The 25,591-nt window shown below is 37.2% G+C and overlaps 1 protein-coding gene across 1 annotated transcript; it reads left to right on the forward strand.

The window, feature by feature from the left end:
* The first annotated feature begins 12,943 nt into the window (after positions 1-12,943).
* On the forward strand, positions 12,944-17,984 carry LOC121246278 (two-component response regulator-like APRR9). The gene is given in 9 exon segments (XM_041144382.1): positions 12,944-13,241; positions 14,016-14,177; positions 14,277-14,407; positions 14,533-14,685; positions 15,096-15,132; positions 15,135-15,266; positions 15,386-15,791; positions 16,352-17,075; positions 17,450-17,984. Coding segments are annotated over 9 exon segments (2,010 nt in total). The 5' UTR covers positions 12,944-13,090; the 3' UTR covers positions 17,564-17,984.
* Positions 17,985-25,591: the final 7,607 nt, after the last annotated feature.

Here is a 25,591-nt window from a genome sequence, read left to right on the forward strand (position 1 = left end):
TGAGTAATGAGGTAGTTGTCATATGTACTAGAAACTACATGTGCTGGATTTCTTCAATTTCTCCATTGCCAGTACTCTAAAATATTTATAATTTGAGAATATTTCTTATGCTGTGACATAAGAATGTAAAAGAAAACAACTCCAATGAGAAGAACTTACCCTGAAACTTAGAGTCACCATTCATATAATAGAGGCATGTGAGATTTGAACTGTTTCAAAATTCGAGCATCTAATTTGAAACTTAAATCACATCGCAACTTGTTTAAAAATGGAAAGAAATGAGCCAACAAAAATGTGCCTTGTCTCACTTCGTTTGGTGGAGATTTAATGCATAATTGACAAATATGGCATGAAAGCCAAATATGGCTAAGCAATTGGTCCTTCTAGGCGTGCTATATTCTCAATGACCATTTTAATTTATCAAGTAATCATTCAATCGGATACATCAATTTATACTATACCGGTTCAGTAAGTAAATCCTCATGGAAAAGATGGTCGATATGTATTTCCAAAAGTATATAATATTAAATGGACATCACGTTTCATCTTCTATAACGAAACCACATTCAATGTTCTAATGCAAAAAGACAGCGACATTGTCCATTCCAACATACATGATGAGAGCTGCTTCAAACTCCCTGGAACCCTATGTACTGAGATGGAAAATCTGATGGCAAAATTCTAGTGGGTCAAAAGAAGGATGAGAACATAATTCAATGGGTGAGTTGGAAGAAGATGTGTGAGTCAAAAATAAATGGAGGGATGGGGTTCAAGGACTTCCAGACTCTCAATCTGGCTCTACTAGCAAAGCAGGGATGGAGGATCTTAAAAGAAGACACTACTTTGCTGCATAAAGTTTTTAAGGCTAAGTATTTCCCAAATACCAGTTTCAATGATTCATCATTAGGCGCAGCCCCTTCTTATGTATGGAGAGGTATATGGGAGGCCAAAAAGAGTTTGATGCAAGGTTGTAGGTGGAAAGTGGGGGATGGGAAATCTATTAACATTTAGACAAATTTATGGCTGCCAGATCATAAACTTAAACCAAATAATTCCACTGTACCCACAGCTCAAGATAATGCAACAGTGGCAAGCCTTATTGATGATGCCACAAAGTGGTGGGATGTGGATAAAGTCAGAAGGATCTTACCACCTCGAGAAGTAGCGGAAGTTTTGAAGATTTTGATCAGCTCTGAAAGTAGACCAGATTATCTCATATGGGAACATGAAAAAAATGGGATTTATAGTGTCAAGAGTGCATATAGATTTTTTCATTCGCTTGGATAACCCAGGCAGGTAGGCTAAAGTTCAAATGCTGTGGAATACAGAAAGCTATGGAAGTGGATATGAAAAATGAAGGTACCAAGTAGAGTGAAACTGTTTGCTTGGAGGGCCTGTAAATATGGGCTTCCAACTCTGAAGAATTTAATGCATCCAAAAGTAATTATATAGGCTTCTTACAAGTGGTGTAATAATAAGGAGGATGTGAATCATGCACTCCTTTACTGCCCTTCTATAAGAGATTGTTGGTGACAACTGTTTAGTTATTTGTGGGCATCTGAAGAGAAAGCAGACTTTGTACACATTGCAAAGCAGGTTATGCTCAGGGGGAGTAGTGAAGATGTGGAGAAGTTTTTTCTTATAGCTTGGGGTATGTGGTATAGAAGGAATAAAAAAATGTTTGAAGATAAAACATTACATTTTGGGCAAGTTGTAGAGTATGCTCTGTCCTTATCTCAAGCACATAAGGAAGCTCAAGAATGTCAAAAGCAAAAAAAGTTGTCAAGCTACAGGTAGCTGCCCCCTCCTTCAAGGGCGTTGAAACTGAATGTTGATTGAGCTATATTTCATGATCAATGTAGAGCAGGAGTGGGGATTATTTTAAGAGATGATAGGGGGGTCATCTTATCTGCTAGTAAAAATGAAAATGAGGTGAATGATCTAATGGAGATTGAATTGATTGCTATATTGAGAGGTTTACAATTGAGCATCCCTTTGGGCATACATGAACTACTCATTGAAAGTGATTCCCTTCTTATGGTTAATGAGTTACTTGCTGATGGAAACTCAATGTCTTTGTTGGGCAATTGGTTTATGAGATAAAGAATATGATGTAGTTGATCCTGAAATGCACAATACAACATAATGGACGTATGGCTAATGAAGCAGCTCACAAAATGTCAAAACATGCCTGGAATCTTGATGACTTGTTAGTTTGGTGAGATTCATATCCTGACTGTATTTCACAAATTATTTGGCTGATTCTATGATGTAAGTGTGGTTGTTTTGAATAAATGAGTTCTTGATATATATATATAAAGGCTCCCAATTCTGTCAAGACATGCATTCTTGATAAATGATCCACAGATCCCAATTGCTAACAAAAGTTGCAAAAGGATAAGAAAATCATGGCTTTTGAAGCATATTATCTTCCAATCATGAGTTTGCACACATCTAAACAAGTTTGAGGGATATCCGCATGGTAACTTGCTCATCAACTACTACCAATTTTTTCCTTTAACTAGTGGATGGTGTATACCTTGCAAGGGGCATCAAACTGAATTTACATATTTTTGCAAGTTCATCTCCCTCCTTATACACTTTTTTTTGAAATTTTTATGTGAGTTCGTTGTATCATTTGTTTTTCCTTCATTTGACATAAAATGTATTCAACACATTATCATATATATTTTTTTAAATATGTATAATATTGAGACTCTCATATAAATTCAACATTATCAGTACGACAACTCAATGAATATGTTTTTTTTTATCCAGTTCAATTATATTGTTTGTTGCTTCCTCATTCTTCCCTATAGATCTTTGTCAAGAAAATTCTCTTGCATCTCAAATAACTAGGCAAGAACATCTTGCCCAAACAACTCCAAATGAAATAACCTCCATTCAACTTTCCCATCAACCATTATTTGATTTTCATGCATTTATAATCAACTGGTAAATTACAATGCTAACTCATAAAACATAATTTCCTATCATACATCAGCCACTCAAATTAAGTCTTTTTATTACATGTAGGGCATGCCAATTTATTTTTTGTGCTCCCTCCAGATAAATTTCTATAAGCAAAAGAGCCATTTAATGTCCAACAAAATAACATGCATCTTGAATGAAATTGATAACATATCATATGTACAGACACCATTTTCCAACAATTCTTTCAATTTTGCATTAGAATGGTTCAAAAATGATATGTATATTATTCTGTATGATTTGTGCCTCAAACTAAGTGAACCCGATAAAAAATGGGGATCCTTCAGGCACTCCAAGGTGACTAGTTGTATGACATTATTACTATAGCTAAAGTATTATAAGAAGTACTCGTATCCAATTCCATCTCATGAGCCTAAAACGTGTCATTTTTTTTCTTATTTGTAAAATTTAAAATGAAAATGAAAATTATTTTTTAATATCTTTTATTAAAAAAATTAAAAATTAAAAAACAAATTATAGTTTGTGGGAGGGAAGACCTTCCCACCGGCGGTCAAACCATTAAAGTGATTGAATGGTGGTTGAATCTATCCACCCATGCTATGGCCATACTTAACCACCACGGGGTAGCAGAACGTGGCCGACCACCCTTGATGGCCTGAACTTAGCCACCACGTGGTGGCCACCGGTGGGGAAGGGAGGACTCCCCTCCCACAAAAATTGAGTTTTTTTAATTTTTTTATTCTTATTTTTTAATTAAAAATTATTTTTTATTTTCATCTTAGATTTTGAAAAGCAATTTTGATACTTGGCAGCTTACAAGTTGACACGTGGGATCCATTAACTGAGATGAACGGAAAATATGACGAAGGGATTTGATCCAAATTATTTAATACCACATGGGGTTAATCCTTAAAAAAATCACAGGGGCTAATCGCAAATGGGCATAAGCATAGGTGGTTTATGACCAAATTTTCGTAAATACTAAAATAAAAATAGCCCTATTGTATTGGGCGAACAACTTGCCCAATTCACTAAGTGGTCGGTCTGAGTAGAAAGTTAAAATAAAAATCGGGGTGGGATGCGGGTATGATATCCCCCTATAAATACAAAACCAATCGATTTTTCATCTTATCCTCTCATCTTCTTCAGCCGCATCTCACTCCTTCTCTTCCTTTCCTTATCCTCGACCTCTTTCTCGTCTTGTATTCATCTCTTTTTCTTTTTCTTTTTCTTCTTCATCTTATGGGGGCAGAAAGGGTTGCAATCCGCCTATATATGGCGGGTAGCAGCCCTAGTTGTAATGGGTATATATACATATGTAAACACTATAGGTGGATCTCTCATTCAATTATACAATAAGTTGTATAGTATTATAAATATGAAAAGTACTTTTTTTTTGGAATCAAAAGAACCTCATATATTTCATCTTTCAATAGTAAACCCAGTACAATTTCAATCCTTTGAAACTTGTAAAAGAATAAAATCTGGACATTCATCTATCCATATCTGTTATTGTTCTAAAACTAATGCATTTTTGGCTAACAAATGGGCTACCCCATTTCCTTCTCTTCTTATATACTGCACCTTCCATGCACTTCTTCCTTTCAATACTGTTTTGATATCCTCAATGATGTGGCCTCTAGCAGACAAGTCATCTTCTTCATTGTTAATAGCTTTCACTACTACTTGAGCATCCCCTTAAAAAATGACTCTATTGATACCCAGATCATTACATAAATCTATAGCATACCTCAATGCTACAGTTTTTGCCATAACATAATCAAGAACTGGAAGTTTTTTGTAGCAAGCATAGGCCAACACTTCATGACCATTTTCATTTCTAAAAACAACTCCTAGGCCGATGTTTTGTTTGTTGAGAGAAGCATTCAAATTTGCCTTAATCCACAGCTGACTGCCACTACTATATGTGATAAGTACTAATATGATATACGTACACTATAAAGATATTAAACATTGTAACTATAATATATTGATAGCATATACAGTATTCGTGTTTGCTTCATGTTAATTTTGGTTAGTGTTGGGTCCTTGAATGAAGCCTTTTATTTTAGGGTGCGGCTACTATGCCACCCCATCTTGACCGCTGGGCGTAATTTATTTTTTTTTCTCTTTTTTCTTTTCACATTTTTTTAACATATTTAATTATATTTAAAAAATAAAAAAAATACATCAATAGATTTAAAATCATTTTCTTAATTATTAAGTAAAAATAAAATAAAATAAAATAAATAAATTTTGACCAGCGGTCAAATAGAGGTATCAAAATAAGTGGACATAGTAGTGTTTTTCTTTATTTTATGCATGTCGATCGTCACAACTCATGTGACCGAGGTGACATGCTTATCTTTTGCAAGTGTTGGTTCCTCATTCTATTTTCTAACTTCTTTTGATTAACCAATATCTTCGAAATCATGGTTGATTTGGCAAAGCCAGAGCGTCGCACATTGCATGTAAACCTTGCTACCCTTCACCTACCCACATGCTTTGAAAATTTATTACTGTGGCTTGATTCAAATTATGCAAGCACGCAACAAATTTGTATAGGCTCATTTTTGAACTCCAAACATGAACTTGGATCCAACATTGATTGGGAGGAAAACACTTTTACCGGTTGTAATGTTTTCAATAGGACTTTAATTGTATTTCTAACTGGTTCTTTTGGAGTATGGTCCAATTTATATTACTTATATTTTCCTTTGGAGCTTTACACGATCAAATGCCATGCACGTCAGTATTTTCTGTTAAAACACTAACATAATCATGATGGAGGGAGTACCATTTTAAAATTTAGCCATAACTATAAGATCAGCTAGATCTAAGCTTTTTAAATCAAATATACTAATTTTGAAAAAGTGAAAATATCAACAACGGGAACAGTATTTTCTGTTTAAATTATGAAAAATGCTATTTTATCCATTCATTTTGACACTTTATGTATTTAAATTTTTTTTTAATTCTTTTCTTTACTTAATAGTTAAAGAAGTTATTATTAATGTATTGATATATTTTTATATTTTTTAAAAATGTTTTAAAATGATAAAAAAAAATCTGAATAAAAAAATTGAAAAAAAATAAAAAAATATATATTTTTAGCCTAGTGGTAAGCTTGAGCGGTGCACTCTGAGCAGCGGAATAGCACCGCTCTTAAATTATATCCCAATTGTTGTTAATTATTTTGTTAAAAGTCCATTAATCATGCCTTTGGTTCAATCTTTTTAGTTTTTGGAAGACAAGCATATATAAACCATGATGGTATTCCATAATAGATGATTGAATATAAGCAGGATTATGCGCCCACTCTTAAAGTTACGTCTTAATTGGTGATAACCCATAGGCCCATCGAATATCAGAAAGTTTAATTTTGCACATGATATTGATTGCATGGATATGAAGTTTTTTTGCGAGTTTAAATGAAACTCAACTGCTAATTAGTCCTTCCAAATGAACAACAAAAAAGTCTCAAATATTTTCATGCTTCGAATTACATCAAACAATGTGTTGTTTTCTTTGTTTTTGGATGATTTTCCACGTGAACTTTGACTGTTTCTACGTACGTAATTAGTTTCAATAATTAATTAAAATTTATTTTTTTAAGGCTTTTACGGTGTAGATTTTATTACAAGAAGAATTTATAATTTTTACCTTTCAAATCAGATTTTATAGTTAAAATAGTTGAGTAATGCTACATATAATGCGCAAGCGTCGTGCAATCATTTTGAAAAATAGTGAGACCTATTATTATAAAATTATTATTTTTTCACGTGGATTCCGTATTTATTCACTTTTTTCAAAGTGATTACACGATATTTACGCACTCACGACTGCAACTATCATTTATCTGAAAAATTATATCTACGAAACAATGAAAGACAACGCTGTCAACATGGCATGAAATCGGTCTTAATCATGAGTTTTGTTTTGTTTTCTTTTAAACAAAGTTCTATAATCACATCTCTCAAAAGTAAATTTACAAATTAATATGATTTTATATGGTACGTTAGATTTATTTTATAATAAATATAATTTTATAATTTAATGTACCACATCCGGTTACATCAATTTGTAAATTTTCTTTTCATAAAATCTCTCTATAGCTAAAATATTTCTATTTTTTAAATGAAAAATTATACTCATCATCCTCACACTATATACACATACCACATAATTTTTTTTTTCTTATCAAATATGTCAAATGTGTGATATTAGATGATGAGCAGAAAAATTTAATTAATATAAGAAAAAATATATAATGTATGATATGCATGGACGATACGTAGCAAATCTTTTTAAATAGATATACTTACCGTTCATGTTATGTGCTATTTTTTTTTTTTTCTTTTTTTGAATGTTTTGTGCCTTTTGGTGGTTGGCATTGCTTGCCATTTCATTAAAGTTACAGTGCCAACAACGAACGGATGTTCGGACCCCACCTACATGTCTTGTGGCTGTCGTTAGCTCTTGTTGTCGCGAGATGTTTGGTCATGTCCTGCAAAATGTTGAGAACAACTAGAAAGTGCCTGCCGTAGCTCTCTATTGGTTGGCTCAAACATTAATAAAATGAGTTTTTTTCCAAATCTTATCCTTTTAAAAACCTTTAGACTTTTTTACGTGTTTCAATTAAAAAATATATATATTATTATAATATAAAGTTATAAATTAATTATGAAATGGTTGTATTTGGACCACTTCTTTTAAAGATAACTTATAACCGTTTTTATTATAAACTTTTGACTTGGGCGGTGATTGATTGATATGATACGCATATACGAAATATTGGGTGGACTGAAATCCAAACAAGCTTCATATGTCCTATGAGGCGAAAACGGAGTACATCACGGACGCTTGACTGAAAATCATAGTTTTTTTCTTAAATTTTAAATAATTATATTTTAATTGAGAGACATTTTAATAAAATAATTTATTAAAATAACATTACTTATAAAAAATACTCTTCATATGATATAAAAAATTTTAAAAGAATTTGTCCGTATATCATTATTCATTCCTAAGATTTTTGTTAATGCTTAAAACGTGACAAAACCTAATAGAGAAGGCGATTTTAAATTCTTCGATTATATTGTGAGATATGTGAGACCATGAAAGATTGTAAAATCACTTATCATAGTAAATTTTACCTTCAAACAACCCGTGAATACAGACATTATGCCAAACTACGTAAATTTTTGTATCTATCTTTATTTATTTTTATGTATTTATTTATTTATTATTTATTTTATAGATGAATGCGAATGGCACCGTATTGACACCCGAATCACCATTGTGGGCCGTGGATTATTCTTTCCTCCCTTTTGATTTGTTGTGCGATTCTAGACATTAATCGTTAGCGTCGTTTATGGAATCGATTTCTTATTTTTAACGCCAGAAAGGGAAGTAGGTGAATTTCTCGACTTACAAGATCGTGTCCAAAAGCAAGTCTTCCCTACCAAATCAACTATTTCCTTGTTATTTTTAATTTCATTAATATTTTTTTGTACAAAAAAGGAAAAAAAATGAGAGTGTGTGTAGATGTGCTTGCAGACCATGCATGATGTTAAAAAAAAAAATAAACTAGTGGAGTACATGGCATGCACTATGCACGTGCAGATGCACTATACATGGCATGCACAACGTACGTAAGGGGTGCATGCCATGCACCCAGTTGATCTTTCCTCATGCAAGTCCTGCAACGAATACACCCATAGCATGACGGGATTCAAGGGCGGCCGCCCTGCATGGTAGAGATACTGTGACGGTAGAGCCCCCCCTTAAAAATCAGCCGCTCATTGCAATAGTGCGCTGTACACACCTTGCACAGTGTGGGCAAAGATCGACGAGTGGTTGGAGGCCCACACACCAGCGTCCTTGAGCTGACGGGGCCACCACCCACACCGCCGGCGATTTCTGTCACCGGTGGGGTGGTTCCTCGATACCAAAAGTCAGGCAAAGGATGCACGCTACCGAAGGACCAACAAACCAAGCATCCATGTGCCAACCAGCCCATTGCCAACCAACACCTTGCTCACCGACATCGTCTGTCACCGACATGGTGGTTCCCAACCTCCCTAGTGTTCCTCGCCACTATTCTTTGCCATCCTCGTTATTCACACCGTGGAAAGATGGCTCGATTGTAGCTCGCCGTGAAGGTCCAGCAACCGACCACCACCTTGCTCACCGGCGTCATCTGTCATCGGTGTGGTGGTTCTTGACCTACCTGGAGCTCCTCGCCACTATCCCTTACTATTCTCACCAGGGCACATCACAAGAAGTCGCTCGATGCCTACACCACAACATGTTCGCCAGTGCAGCCCAATTGTGAGCTCGTGTAGCCACCCACAACCACACCGACGTTCTTCACCACCAACATCATTCGTGAGCCATGGTGCTACCATGGAGATGATGAACACTGCCCGTGCCCACTGTTCCTTGCCACCCTTGTGGCGAGCAATGTCGCATGGCTGGCAACGTTGCATGGCGAGTCCATCCTTTGGCGAGCACCTCTTAATCGTGGCAAGGCTCCTCCTGCTGTGAAGCTCAATTGTAAGCTCGTGGAGCCAACCTTGTCTGCACCCTCTGTAGCCCACTACCCTTGTGGCGGGCAACAAGTTATTTGCCACCAATTTTGCACGCCACGGAAGCTCCCATGCCCACGAAGAGCAGTCCACACAGCAAGCAATGTTGCATGCCGAGCAACGTCACTTAGCGAGCAACCAAACCCATGCCCCTTGGCGAGCAACCAGACCAACACCCCTTGACAAGCAACAAAACAAACATCTCCACCATGCAACCAAACCAAAGTCTCCGTGGAGAGCATATGTGGTTCTGTCACTCCTTGTGAAGGCCTTCATCAGTGCCAAAGCATGGTTGTGGGCATCGCCCATGTGTCACCATCCTTCACCATACTAGCAGAATGGTTCAGGTTTACAAATCTCAAACTTGTAATTTCTATTACACTTACCTATTTGGTTTTTGGTAAAAACCTCTTAAGACGAGCTAACTTCGCCACACGCCACAGTAGTGCCAACAACCCCACCAAAGTCAAGTCTCTAGACTCGCGGTGAACAAATAGCTCCACCAAAGTTGAGTCCCCAGACTCGCGATGAACAACGTCCCACTAAAGTTGAGTCCAAAAATTCACGGTGGAATAGGCATGGAGGTCAAAAGACCCCACAACCCTCATTTTTAACCACCAAAGTCGAGTCCAAAAACTTACAGTGGAATGAGTGTGGAGGTTAAAAGACCTCATGACCTCCCTTAAACCACTAAAGTCGAGTCCAAAAACTAAAGACTCGCGATGGAATGGATGTGGAGGTCAAAAGACCCCATGATCTTTCCTTAAACCACCAAAGTTGAGTCCAAAGACTCACGGTGGAATAAGTGCAACCCTTGCCATCAAAACAAGCAGAAAAGGTCTGAGATCGCTGAGCCTCACTCATCTCTCACAGATGGTAAATAGGCGGGACAAGTTATTAGACTACCCGACCTCTCTCATGGTGAGCCAACAGGCGAAAAAGGTCAAGGACCGCCTGACCTCCCAGGTGCCTAATAGGTGGGCAACTCTCTAGACTTTCCAACCCTTCTCACATGGATAATAATACAAGCACAACATCTTCTCTAGGAACTACCAAGTGTTTACGCTCAAGTCACAACCACCGCTAGCGAGTTACCTTCGGGAACGAGCCACTGGGCAATTTCTGACCATTTAAGCACAGGGTACTACAAACACCGCTCCACAATCGCCGGTTACCTTCGTCAACCACCGCTCCACAATCGCTTGGAGCGAGTTTCCTTCAGGAACAAGTTGACGGGCTCGACAACCGCCTAATGTGGACCGAGGGAGTCGACGGGCTTCCTGACCATTTAAGCACGGGGTACTACAAACAAACTCTAACATCAACCCCAAAAGAGGAACATCAAACGACGATTTACACCAAAGGGTAGAAAATCCACTACTACCAACAATAGCAAAAAAAAGATCACAAAAATACACACAAAAATTAAATCATGAAAATATGCACTCTTTGCCGATAATAAACAATCTCTCAAGTAAACATCTACACAAATAAACAAACTCAAAATCGAGTTTCGTGCTCACTCCTGATGTGCTCGAGTATATCTCCTGCCAAAGCAGAGTTCCTCGCCTGCTACTACCACGGTTGAGTATATCTCCTGCCCAAGTAGAGCTCCATGCTCACACCTAATGCACTCGAGTACATCTCCTGCCTATCTCTCCAAGCTGAGCTCTTAACCGCTTAGCACAAAACAAACATAAAACTTGAGACCAAATAGGAAACCAAGGACTAATTTTTCAAAATTTATTCAGCAGATTATTGATTGAAGATTCTCAAGGCCTTCTTATTGAGCAAATCGACCTTAAGAATCGCGAGCATCTATAGGGGTCAAATCAGCAGCCTAAATATTAGTCTCGAGATAAAATTGAAAATCAAGCTAAGAGATAAGGCTAAGAAGAGATAATGAAAGAAACTCAGACTCCTAAAAGGAAATACTCTCATACTTCTAAAAGGAAAGAGACTCACAAAGCAAGTTGGACTCAATTACTCCAAGGAAACATACCTATATATAAGGCAGATCTCTAGACACAAGACTTTACACGAGCTTTTCACACATATTCCCTACGTGCAAATTCCACCACACACAATGATTCTAAATGATCTTTCCTAAATTCCTTCATTGTATTGTGAGATATCAGAAGTCATGAGAGATTATAAAATCATCCATTATAGTGAATTTTGCCCCCAAACAACCCATGAACGTAGGTATTATGCCGAACTACGTAAATCTTGTCTCTCTTTATTTATTTTTATTTGCTTATTTGTTAATAATTTTATGGATGAGCATGAAGTGGACCGTACCGACATCCAAACCATCATCTAGGGCCGGGGATAATTATTTCCTCTATTCCGACCTGTTATGCAATTTAAGGTATTAATAAATACGATAATCATTTAGTGTTTAATGAACTAAAATCGAAAAAATGAAAATAACTGGAACCAAAGACACCATCGAACAAGGGTGAGGAGCTGGGGTGTGCTACCTGACATGTCCATCCAATCCGCCAACCCCATAGAGCAACAAGCGGACAACCCGACAATTACCCAGAGTTGGTTGGGCGACGCCCACTTTGCCATTTCCATGGCATGGGAGAAGACTACTTCATGAACATATTCTCTTTTTTTCATTCATGACTATAGACACACAAGTATTATCTCATTTTTTTGCTTATTCATTCTCGGATGGTCGAAATTGGGATATCTTTTTACATAAATAATTTAAATACCAACTATTTAATAAAATAATTTATTTAAATAACATTACTTATAAAAAAATACTCTTCATATGATTATATAAAATATTATAAAATATATTGAAATATTTTAAGTATACATTCAGGTCTTAAATCACGCATATAAAAAGTTGTGAAATATGTTATAGAAATAAGAATAATACAATTTAAAAGTCTTTACATCACATACTGCTCACATGGTATAACTTAATTTACAAAAAATTTTAAATTAAATTAAATTATATAAATAATGTGTAGTGTAAAAAGTTTCAAACAAAATTATTAAAAAAATAAATAAATAACTCCTGAGAGATGAGTCATGGATGAGTCATGGATGCTTGATTTGGTGCCACCCACAATTATGTGGCCCACACCATCAGTAGCTGGCGGATTAACAATCAAGAATTAAAAAAAGTCTTTATTCCTCCACGTAAGGTCACTACCTTGCGGCGACGTGGCACTCATCTTGTAGAAATACAAACTACGCAGGAGCTGCGAAAACTCGGCACGTGTGCCTGTAGTGGGCCCCATCAACACGAGGAAATTTCGGCACCACCACAGAAAAGAGTGGCTGCAAGGACGCCACGTCATCCTCACAACCAGAGGCCAATTACGGCCAACCTTTTGATTCGACCCCCTCAGGAAGATATTTTTTCCGGATTTCGCGGTCCTGGAGTAAACTCAAGTGATTAAAATTATAAAATATCTAAAGCGGTTTCAGATATTTGCTTCGCTTCGCTCTTACTCTCTGGCATGTATTGGTGCGCAGATCGTTGAGGGATTAGGGTTTTGAGTGTTGGAGCAGGAGAGGAGGCCATGGACATGGAGAGACAAGATGATCATCATCATAAGGAGGATGGGACTGGAGAGGTTGTCAGGTGGGAGAGGTTGAGGGTTCTGCTCGTCGAACCTGATGATTCCACTCGCCAGATTATCGCCGCGCTTCTCAGAAAATGCAGCTACAGAGGTCACTTCCTTTTCCGTCTCTGACTCAGTGACTCTCCTTTCTGTTACTTTCATTTGATTCGATTGGTTCCTTCTCTTCTCTACTTGTTGCTATAACTTACGATTTTAATCATTTTTCGCTCTCTTTCTATGTTTTTATTCGGTTTTGTGCATTTCTATATCATTTAAACGGTTCTTTTCCTGAATAAAAAGAAAATATTTTAGTTTTTATGTTTGTATCATGGAGATTTTTATTCCAATGACTTTATTGCTCAATATATTAACTTCATAACGACTTGATAAATCTGCATCGGTTTTATGGGCAGCCTTTGTTGTTAGGTTGAGTACTTGGGTTTTTGTGTTTTTAACCTCTGATGGATACATTTTCTCAACCATTTTTAAGATCAACCATCTTATGTTTATTTTAAATAAAGCGCCCCACTACATGTGTCTGTGTTACATATTGGGGAAGTTCAAATATATATATTTTTTTCCTTAGGTCTGTGCCTTATACGTTGTGTTCTGCAAAATCTGATTTTTACTCATCAAATTCTTTACCTGACAACGGGGGGCTTCAGCGAGCCTGCTTACATGGAACTCAGGAACTAGCTCCAGCGTGTTAAAGTTCCTCTTCCTTTGTGAAACATACCTCTTATATGGATAAATAAACTCTGTGGAACACCAAACTGTGTTTTATGTTCCTATTTCTTCAAGTGAGTCAATGGAAGGTATTATGCCTTACAATTTTGATGAATTACAGTTTTGGAACTCAACATAAGCTATATTTCTCAAACAGTTGCAGCAGTCGCTGATGGATTAAAGGCATGGGAGACGTTAAAGGGGAGACCTCATAACATCGATCTCATATTAACTGAAGTGGATTCGCCATCAATATCTGGATTTGCACTTCTTACCTTAGTCATGGGGCATGACAGTTGCAAGAATATTCCTGTTATAAGTATGTTAATTGACAAAGCTGTCACTTTATTTTATTGACTCGATCTTAAATAGGATAAGAAGCTAAATGTGTTGACATTAATTCTCTTGGCTGATACAGTGATGTCTTCACACGATTCAATCAACATGGTATTGAAATGCATGTTAAAAGGTGCAGCTGATTTTCTAATAAAGCCTGTCAGGAAGAATGAGCTAAGAAACCTTTGGCAGCATGTATGGAGAAGGCATACTGTATGTTTCTAACCTTTAACTTTGCTTCTGCAATGCTTTTTGGATTTTTCTCTATTTCTCTCTTTTATTGTAGCATAGAAATCAATGTGTAAGTGAACTTATTTTTGTTAATTTCATCTGAACAGTTGACTGGTGGGCATTTTCCTCAAAACTTGACTGTTCGACTGCAAAAAGATGAAGCCAGTTCTGAAAATAATGCAGGAAGCAATAATTCAAGCGATTGTGTTGCTTCTACACACAGAAATATTGAATGCAGTGAGAGAGGGAGCGACTCCCAAGTGAGTACCTTCTCATCTTTTATCTATGCTTAAGGCATAGTACTTTGTATGCTGTGAATTGTGGGAGAAGTGTTACAAGTAACACTTTCTCAGATGTCAGTCTCCTCTTAATGTGTTACAGCTGAAGAGAGTAACAAGTGATGAAAAAAATTCCATTTGACTTGCTAAGCTTAAATGGTTCTTTCCATTTAACTTGCTAAACTTAAACGGGTTTTCCTTGATCTCTTCTTCTGGCCCATGGATTGGACAGATGAAATGGAGAGAAATAAGTTAGAATACTGTATCCAGGATCCATGGAACACATACGTAAGGCCAACTATAGCTTGAGAAAAGCTTCCTTCTCCTGATTAGGTTGGCTTGCTTCATGAAGTGTCACATAGAGACTGCATGTTTTGGCACTTCTTGTGCAGAGCTCTTGTACAACTCTTTATTTGGAAGCTGAAAGTGCATACAAAATATGCAGGGTCCTTCAGAGAACAACTGTGGTGGTGCTTCAAATTTGAGAAATATAATTATGGAGAAGCAGGGAGGGTATGCTAAGTTGGATGAGGAATCAGTTATGCCTGGTAGTCAAGATGAAGGTCCGTTATATTATCTTGTTTCCCTGTCTTTTTGTTTCTTTTTTTTTTTTTTTTTTTTTTTTTTTTTTTTTTTTTTGAAATGTTCTCTCCAGAAAAATCTAACATTCTAGTCACTGCAGAAAAATCAAATAGACTGGCATCAGAGGTTGCACTGTACAGAGCAGCTTCAAACTCAACTGCTTTGAGATTGGAAGAAGACACTGCTTGTGCTGAATCTATTACTCAAAATGATGGTGTGCGAGTGGAAAGAAGTAGAGGCAATGCTAATATTGCTAGTAAGACTCACAGCTGCAACAATGAACTGGTTGAACCTTCTAGTGGAGCCATTGACTTGATTGGCACATTTGATAATCATCCCAAGTGCACTTATGAGAATACAAATTATAATGGTGTTGGCACAAAGAAGTTTGATCTTGTTCCAAATTTACAACTTTCTCTGAGAAGAACTTGCTCAAGTAGCTCAAATAACCACTGGACTGAGGAAAGGCCTCTACTGAACCATTCTAATGCATCTCCGTTTTCATGGTGAGTGTCTTAGGTTAAAACACAATTTTATATCAATCAAGTGGCTTGGGAAGGAGCATGGGACTGAATTTAGTACCTAAAAGAACCTTTGCAAAGTTTCTCTAGATAACAGTTGCGATTTTAATAATACATAGTTTTTTTATTTGGTATACTTGTATCCATATAATACATAGTTTTTTTATTTGGTATACTTGTATCCATGATATGATAAAGACCAATTATTGAACTCTTTTTTGGTAGTCATATTTCAATGACTCGTGCTAGTAGAAGCATTTCACATTCTTTTAACTATTTGATAATAAGCCTAGATGACGGATATACCTATTTGAAGTCAACAAATTCGTTCTGGTCTTGAGGGAGCTGTTTTATAATTTTTTTACTCCTATAGCAAGGGTCCAAGTTATGTCCGACCTAAAATGATTATATTGATTTTGAGAATTTCATCATGTGAAGGGCAAGGTCATTCTCAATTACTGTTTGTTATTCTCCTTGGAGTTACTGAATTGTGAATGAAAGGTAGTGAGCTCACATCGCTGACTTTTTGACAAACCTGTCTGCAGGTATAATAGTAGCACGACACTATCTAGGAATTGCACCAATTTGGAGGAGGGTGGAAGTATGTCCCATGAACCTTCATCTTATCAACTCTCTGGAAGTATCAATGGTACTTTACTTCAGCAAGGTCACGAAAATTCAATTACTTCTGTCATTGATCAGTCCAGAGAAGGTGAACCAAAGTTTTCTAGTCATCAGGTTGGGATTATTCCTGTCTCGGGGGTAAATGATGCTAATAGTGGATACAGTCATGTTTTCCCACCCATGTTTTATACTCGATCTGATCTACCCTCTGTTCCCAAACTGGCCTGCCAGCGAGATCAGTCTCCCTTTCCTTCAAGTACCTCAATTCAATCCAATCCTGAAACTCAAAACTCAGAACAAGGTTATCACTTCTCTGATGAGATTAGCAAAAGTTCCATTCACCAGGCTATGCAGGAGGATAAAAATCTGGAGCAGATGGAGGAACTTGGACATGGTTCTGCTGCTGCTGATCAGACTACTAGTAGTAGTTTATGCAATGGAGCTGTCGACAATAGTAAGAGGGTTGCATATGGGAGCAGCTCCAGTAGGAGAGATGAGATTGCCACTGGCTCTGAGAGTTGGAATGAAAGTAGTCTCTCTATTCATGATGGATCAAGAGGAATGGATGCTCTTCGTTCTAGCCAAAGGGAAGCAGCTCTCATAAAGTTTCGATTGAAGCGGAAAGATCGATGTTATGAGAAAAAGGTACTAATTGTATTTATTTCATTCATCAGAGGTGATGATCTCATGTATAAAAATGCCAGTTTTATGCAGACGTTGATGTCTGTTCACTCTGGAATTGCTCCATCCACATTCCGTCTCTGCTACCTAATTTCTTTCCTGTCATACAGAGTTGATAGCCTTTCTTTTTCATAACAGTTGTTATTCCATTAATTGTTGAGCTGCATTAGTAGTTTCAACTAACTTTGAAGCTCTGGTTTGAAGCCATGCGGCAAATCCCGACTCCGTATTCCAAAGGATTACTAACGTCTATCAAGATTTTTTATGTATTCATTTATGGGCATACACTAACCTATATGAAAGAGGCTTTTTATTCTGACATCGGTAATCTTGGACAGGTTCGCTATCACAGCCGGAAAAGACTGGCAGAGCAACGTCCTCGAGTGAAAGGACAGTTTGTACGCAAGGTGCAAACTGACCCTCCAGTAGGTGATACCGATGTTTGTATATGAAATTCATCATCGATGTGTTGTCAATCTGGGTTCCCAAACTTTCCATGGATTCAATTACTTGCTGCGAGAAGAGTTGATTGTCCCACGTGGGATCTCTTCTTGTAGTGCTGAAGCTAAAGCGACTGACGACAACAAGAGAGGTGAATGGTTGGCATGTCTCTCTTAGTGTTCAGATTTCTGACTACAACTTTTGTATTAACAAAAAGATTTTCTTTGTAATTATGTAGTGCGGTTTCTCAGGCTTTTGATGTCACCTTATGTTAATATGCGTTCATGTTTTTGTATTATGGACGAAGTTAATGTGCTTTCATGCTTACCAGATAGCGGAGTTGGGGAAGACAGCCTTAATTTGTACCATAATTTGCTTTGACAGGTTGGAATTACTAGTTAATACTTTGAGAGGCATTTTCATGTTTGCAATCGAATGATGTTTGCCTTCATGTTTGCTTTTGATGTCACCTTATGTTAATATGCGTTCATGTTTTTGAATTATGGATGAAGTTAAGGCTTTCATGCTTACCAGATAGCAGATTTTAGGGAAGACAGCCTTAATTTGTACCATAATTTGCTTTGACAGGTTGGAATTACTAGTTAATACTTTTAGATGCATTTTCATGTTTGCAATCGAATGATGTTTGCCTTCCGTCTTCTTCTCAGCAGCTTCAAGAAGCTGCCCAAGTGTGTTTTGAAGATACAAGCACCGTGGTTTGATAGGAATGGAATTAAATCTTAAGGAACATGTAACACACTCAAAAGGGTTAGAAGAATAATTTCACTTCGAGTGCAAGGACCTCGGGAAGAAGAAGAAGATAGGTGAAGAAATTGATATTTCTTCTACTACCTGGATAATTTTCAGCGTAGAAATCGCTCATTACATATAACTTTCTTCCCTAACAAATTTATCCACTTAATGGGCTTAGCTAACCGAAACAAAGAAATTGCAATTTGCAAGGTAAACTAAGGCTACGGGCCTAAGCCTATTACCTATTACAACAAGAATTCTAATAAAATAATATAAAGAGTAAAAGTAATAAGGATAAATGTGGCCCATGGTTTGGGTTGGCCCCAAGTTAATTGGCTTGTTATATTGTCGTCCCTCCAAAGAACCTTGTCCTCAAGGTTGGGAGCATTGATGCAACTCTATGGCTTAGTCTTTGTAACTTGCTTTCCAAGATATGATTTCACAATCCAACATAAAATTCTCCCTCTTGCTCTATTGCATCCAGAATAATCTTGACAGCCTCATCAGCAGCCTTGCAAGCTGCAATTATAGCATCAACATCACCGGTATGCCCTAGAATAAGACAATTAATGTCAATTGATATAATTCATTGGTAAGCACTTTAGTCATGGATATCACTCCTTGAAGGTCACCAGAAGTCCCTCACAGAACTGGAAGCAGAGCAAACAGTAAACCCATCGCACAAACTGCTGCTGTTGAAGACATTGAAAGGAATGCACCAACAAATACCCCCATCGGAAGCTTTACTACTAGACAACGGGGCTGTAATACTACACAGGCACATACAAGAAAATTTGTAGCAGACCCCCTAGAATAGCAACAGCTCGAACAACTCGAAGCTTCGTTGGGGAAAACTCTAGGCCCAACACAAAAAGAAGAAAAACTACACCAAACTGAGCCATAGTTTCAACTTGAACCACTTTGCTAACAAAGTTAAACCCTCCAAGTCCAATTAAAGATCTTGCTAGCAAATATCTAGTGATAATCGGCTATTCAACACAAGCAAAGACAATTCCACCACGAGTTGTTGAGACAATAACAACTACCAAATTCAAGGACGGATTTTTCTTGGACAATGTAGAGAGAAGCTTTAAGCTTGTGGTTTGTGTTAGCCTTTGTGTCCGAAACATTAACGAGGGAACTAAGGTGGGCCTACTCTTAAACATCATTTGCAAGTTCTAGATGGGCCAATTACAAGATTAAGTGCCCAACACTCAAGATGAGCTTGAAAGAAGGAAAACCAATTTTGATCCACTTGATTCAAGCTGTGGAAGACATGACTTAGAGATAGAGCATATTGTTATTGGAGGCTTTCAGTTTGGTTAAATGATTTATTTTATTAGTTTAGAATAAATGGGTTTGATGATACTTGGCCTATATATTTCTTATGTTTTATTAATTAGGGTTTCAAAAGAACTTTTATTGTATGCACTTAGGGGGGGAGGGGCGCCGGCCACATAGTATTTTGGCTAGGGTTAATTTTTCCGCTAGGGTTTCTAGTGGGAAGGCCATGTAATATTTGGTCAAGGGCTTTTTGGGAAGAAGTCACTTTGGGCGCCTAGGGTTTCTTTTATTTTTTGGCTTATTTAAGCTTGTAGCCGTGCAACACTTAGAGGTAAGACAATATTGAATTTTAATTGTGAGTTGAGTTTACTCCTTTTGTTTTTGATTAAACTTTTAAACTTATTAAAGGTAAATCACATCCTTTGTAGCATTTCTCCTTGTAATCTGGGTTTTTGAGATAGGTTCTTCAACGGGTCTAGATTTTAATATAATCTAGATTCTTGAAACGAGTTCTCAACGGGTCTAGATTCTCCATCATTTGACATGATTCTGGCTTTCTTGGGTGAGTCTTCAAATTGATTGTGGGTTTAAGGGATTCTATTCCCATGGGTTCATATCATTTGGTATTCAGAGTAAGGTTTCTAATCAGGTCTGATTCTATCTTTTATTTCTTGCATATTTAATTTTAGGGCTTCATTGTTCTAGGGTTACAAAAAACAAAAAAAAAAAAAAAAAAGAAAAAAGAAAAAAGTGGCTACCAAATTTCTTCACTATTCTTAAGGCTGCCGAATTTTATTGTTCTAGGATTTGTGCTGGCTGAAATTTCTTGTTCTAGGAGTTGCCGTATATCACTTATTCTAGAGTTTTTTGAGTTATTGTTAGGGTTTTGTCAATTGCTTACTCTTTTAATTGTGATCCAATCAGTTGGTCAAAAGAAAAGAAAAGGAAAAAAAAATCGTCCCAAAAAAAAAAAAAGAGTATAGAAAATCTGAAATTTTTTCTTGAGCCTTATCATCAAAAGGGCTGAATACATCATTATAGTTGGTCTCTTGTCTTATAGTTACTCTTTCATTCGTATAATTTCTTTGATTCTCGTGTCATTTTTATTCTTTCCGTATTTCTCTTGTTCTTCTTTCTTGGACCTAATTACTAGTTGGGATAAAACAAGGTTGCATTGTCTTGATTGAATTCAATTAGTTCTTAAAATACTTGAGTGAGAAAAACTCTTGAGGTAAAAGGTAAGAGAGTGTGAGACTATTATCGGGCAAAAGCCAATTAACAGTGAAACACGAGTAGAGTGTCATTATTCGAGTGTAAACACGTAAAGGAGTGTGTGAGGTTTTCCACTAACATTTTTTTTGTGCAGCACATTACGATGTCTCATAGGAGTGATTCATCACCAAAAGGGATGGCAGATAACTCATCATTTGTGTTGCAAGTCATGCAACAATAGTTTGAGCGGTTGAACTTTGTGTTGGGTGAAGTGAGGGATAAGATGTATCATCAAGAAGCAGCAATTAGAAATCTGCAAGGTGGTAGAGATAGGAGGCGACGTGAGTCTAGGGTTGAAAATGAGTATGAGAATGAAGGAGATGGTGAGGATGAGGAAGACTTAACATCTGAAGTTGGGTCGGGTAGACATATAAGAGTTAGGCGTGAAAGAGGATCCTAGGGGAACCTTAGGGGTCGGGATGGTGTAGATAGAGACCTTGGGAGCATCAAAATGAAAATACTATCTTTCCAAGGTAGAACTGACCCTGAGGTTTATCTAAAGTGGGAGAAAAAAATAGAGTTGGTGTTTGATTGTCATAATTACTCTGAGGATAAGAAAGTGAAGTTGGCGTTAATTGAGTTCATTGATTATGCTATCATTTGATGGGATCAATTAGTGACCAATAGGAGGAGGAATTATGAGAGGCCTATAGAGATGTGGGGAGAGTTGAAAGCTCTCATGAGACAGAGATTTGTACCTAACCACTACTATAGGGACCTTTACCAAAAGCTCTAAAATCTTATACAGGTGTCTAGGAGTGTGGAGGATTACCATAAGGAGATGGATGTGACGATGATTCGGGCTAATGTAGAGGAGGACTGGGAGGCTACCATGGCTAGATTTTTGAGTGGTTTGAATAAGGACATAGCCAATGTAATTGAATTGCAGCATTATATAGAGATAGATGACATGGTGCACATGACTATGAAGGTGGAGATGCAATTAAAGAGAAAATGGACAACAAGGTACGCTTCAGTTTCTATCACTACTTGGAAATCAAAGTGGGATAAGAATGATTCAGTTGAAGCAAAGAGAAAGACCAAACCACTTAAGGGAAAAGATGAGGGAACTAGCAACAAACCTAAGGTAGAATCTCAACCTTCATGGAATAGAGATATTAAATGCTTTAAGTATTTGGGTTCAGGGCACATCGCTTCTCAATGTCCAAATAGGCGGGTGATGATTATGCGTGACAATGGAGAGGTGATGACTGAGAGTGAGGATGATAGTGATGAGGTGCCCGAGTTGGTTGATACTAGTGATGATGATGGAGTGGTATACCCTATGACAGGTGAGTCTCTTGTTGCCAAGCGTGCTATCAATACACACATTAAGGTGGATGCTGCAGAGCAATAGAGAGAACATTTTCCATACTAGATGCCATGTCAACAATAAGGTATGTAGTATGATCATTGATGGGGGAGTTGTACTAATGTGGCTAGCACTACTTTGGTTGATAAATTGAATTTACCAACCTTAAAACACTCTAGACTATACAAATTGCAGTGGTTTAATGATTGTGGATAGGTTAGGGTGGATAGACAAGTGTTAGTTATTTTTTCAATTAGGAAGTATCATGATGAGGAACTTTGTGATGTTGTGCCTATGCATGTTGGCCATATTTTGTTGGGGAGGCCATGACAATATGATAGGAGGGTGACATATGATGGGTTCAAGAATATGTACAACTTTGTAAAGGAGGGCAAAACAATCAAGCTTGCTCCTTTAACTCCAAGCCAGGTCTATGAGGACCAACTGAAACTGAAAAGTGAGGTTGCTAAAAAAAAAGAGTGAAAATGAGAGTGATAAAAAAAGAAAGAGTGAAAAAGAGATTGAGCAAAAAAGAAAGAGTGAGAGTGAAAATGAGCAAAAAAGAAAGAGTGAAAAAGAAAGTAGAAAGGTGGCTGAGAGTAAAGAAAAAAGAGTGGAGCCACGAAAGAAAAAGAAAGAGAGTCTACAGAGAGAAAATGAAAGACAAAAGTGAGTTTCTACGTAAGAGAGAGTGAGGTTAAAAGGGTTTTCTTCGCAGATCGCCCTATGATTTTCCTTGTCTATAAAGAGTCTTATTTTAATCTTGATGAAACTAACCAGTCCATTCCTAGTTTGGCTGTTTCTTTGTTGCAGAAGTTTGAGGATGTATTCCTAGAAGAGATGCCTAATGAGTTGCTACCCATTAGAGGCAGCACCAGATTGATTTTGTGCCCGGAGCTACTATTCCAAACCGACCAGCCTATAGGAGTAATCCAGAGGAAACAAAAGAGTTTCAGAGGCAAGTTGAGGATTTGATGAGCAAGGGGTACGTGAGTGAGACCATGAGCCCATGTGCAGTACTAGTGCTACTAGTGCCAAAGAAGGATAGGATGTGGATGATGTGCGTTGATTGCAGGGCGGTCAACAATATTACGGTAAAGTATCGTCATCACATTCCTAGATTAGATGATATACTTGATGAATTACATAGCTAATGTATTTTTAATAAAATTGATCTTAAAAGTGGGTACCATCAAATTAGAATGAAAGAGGGTGATAAATGGAAAACTGCTTTTAAGACTAAGTATGAGCTTGATGAATGGTTGGTTATGCCATTTGGACTTACAAATGCGCCCAGTACTCTTTCATGAGATTAATGAACCATATCCTACGTCCGTTCATAGGCAAGTTTGTGGTTGTGTACTTTGATAATATCCTAGTGTACAACAATGACTTAAATGAACATATTGAGCATTTGAGATATGTGTTTGATGTGTTGAGATGTGAAAAATTGTATGCTAATTTCAAGAAATGTACCTTTTGTATGGAAAAAATTGTTTTTCTTGGTTATGTTGTTAGTACAAAAGGTATTGAGGTGGATGAAGAGAAAGTCAAGGCCATTAAAGAGTCCAATGCCAAAAAGCAACACTGAGGTAAGAAGCTTTCATGGCTTAGCTAGCTTTTATCGGCATTTTTTTAAAGACTTTAGCACCATTACTGCACCATCACTAAAGTAATTAAAAAGAATGTTGGGTTTCATTGGGGGGTTGATCAAGAGAATGCTTTTGCCACTATTAAGGAAAGGTTGTGCTTTGCGCTTGTGTTAGCATTACTTGACTTTAACAAAGCTTTTGAGATTGAATGTGATGCCTCAAGAATAGGGATTGGAGCCTTTTTGATGCAGGATAGGTGACCCATTGCCTTCTTCAATAAGAAGCTAAGTAGGGCGTCCCTGAAGTACCCTACTTATGATAAAAAGTTTTATGCTCTTATCCGTGCCTTAGAGACTTGGTAGCACTACCTGTGACCTAGGGAATTTGTGATCCACACCGATCATGAATCATTGAAGCATCTCAAGAGTCAAGGTAAGTTGAATAAAATGCATGCTAGGTGGATGGAATACATTGAGACATTTCCATATGTCATCCGATACAAGCAAGGAGTAGCTTGGATGGACAAAATAAGACAGAGTTGGTTAAGTCACTTCAATGAGAGGGTACGAATTCATATTGCCGAAAAGAATGAAAAAGTTGCTTTCCAAGCCAATAAATGGCTTGGGTTGGTGAAGTCACTTCATGAGAAGGTGTGTCATTTTTGAACAAGGAGATTGGGTTTGGGTTCACATGCACAAAGAAAGACTCCCAGCTCATAGGAAGACTAAGTTGCATACTCGAGGAGATGGACCTTCCCAAATTCATGAGAAAATTAATGACAATGCATATAAAGTGGATCTTCTAGGTGAGTATAATGTTTCTGCTACCTTCAATTATTATTATTATTTTTTTTTATCTTTCTCCTTTTGATGTAGGTGAAGATTCGTGGTCGAATAACCAAGGTTTGTCTGCTCTTAAAGATCCTTTGCAAGTTCCAGATGGACCAATTACAAGATCAAGAGCCCAACACTCAAGATAGGCTTGAAAGAAGGAGAACCAGTTTTGATCCACTTGATTCAAGCTGTGGAAGACATGACTTAGAGATAGGGTCTATTGTTATTGGAGGCTTTCAATTTAGTTAAATGATTTATTTTATTAGTTTAGAATAAATGGGCTTGATGATGCTTGGCCGATATATTTCTGATGTTTTATTAATTAGGGTTTCAAAAGAACTTTTATTGTATGCACTTGGGGGGGGGGGGGGGGAGGGGGGGCGCCGGCCACATAGTATTTTGGCTAGGGTTAATTTTTCAGCTAGGGTTTCTAGTGGGAAGGCCATGTAATATTCAGCGAAGGGCTTTTTGGGAAGAAGTCACTTTGGGCGCCTAGGGTTTCTTTTATTTTTTGGCTTATTTAAGCTTGTAGCCGTGCAACACTTGGAGGTTAGACAATATTGAATTTTAATTGTTAGTTGAGTTTACTCATTTTTTTTTTTATTAAGCTTTTGAACTTATCAAAGATAAATTACGACTTTTGTGGCGTTCCTCCTTGTAATCTGGATTCTTGAGACGGGTTCTTCAATGTGTTTAGATTTTAATATAATGTAGGTTCTTGAAACGAGTTCTCAATGGTCTAGACTCTTCATCCTTTGACTTGATTCTGGCTTTCTTGGGTGAGTCTTCAAATTGATTATGGGTTCAAGGGATTCCATTTCCATGGGTTCATATCAACCAAGGAAGCGTCCCTTTGCAACTTATTTCTAAACGTCCAAATTCTCATCAACTATAATAAAAGGAGGCAACTACTGGTCACTGGCTTTAAGTTCCTCCATAAGTTTATTGATAGCTTCAACAACACTTCTAAATTAGTAAGGTGCTTCACCTAGA

Source organism: Juglans microcarpa x Juglans regia, chromosome 1S (genome assembly GCF_004785595.1).
Source record: "Juglans microcarpa x Juglans regia isolate MS1-56 chromosome 1S, Jm3101_v1.0, whole genome shotgun sequence".
In the NCBI taxonomy this organism is placed as follows: Eukaryota; Viridiplantae; Streptophyta; class Magnoliopsida; order Fagales; family Juglandaceae; genus Juglans; species Juglans microcarpa x Juglans regia.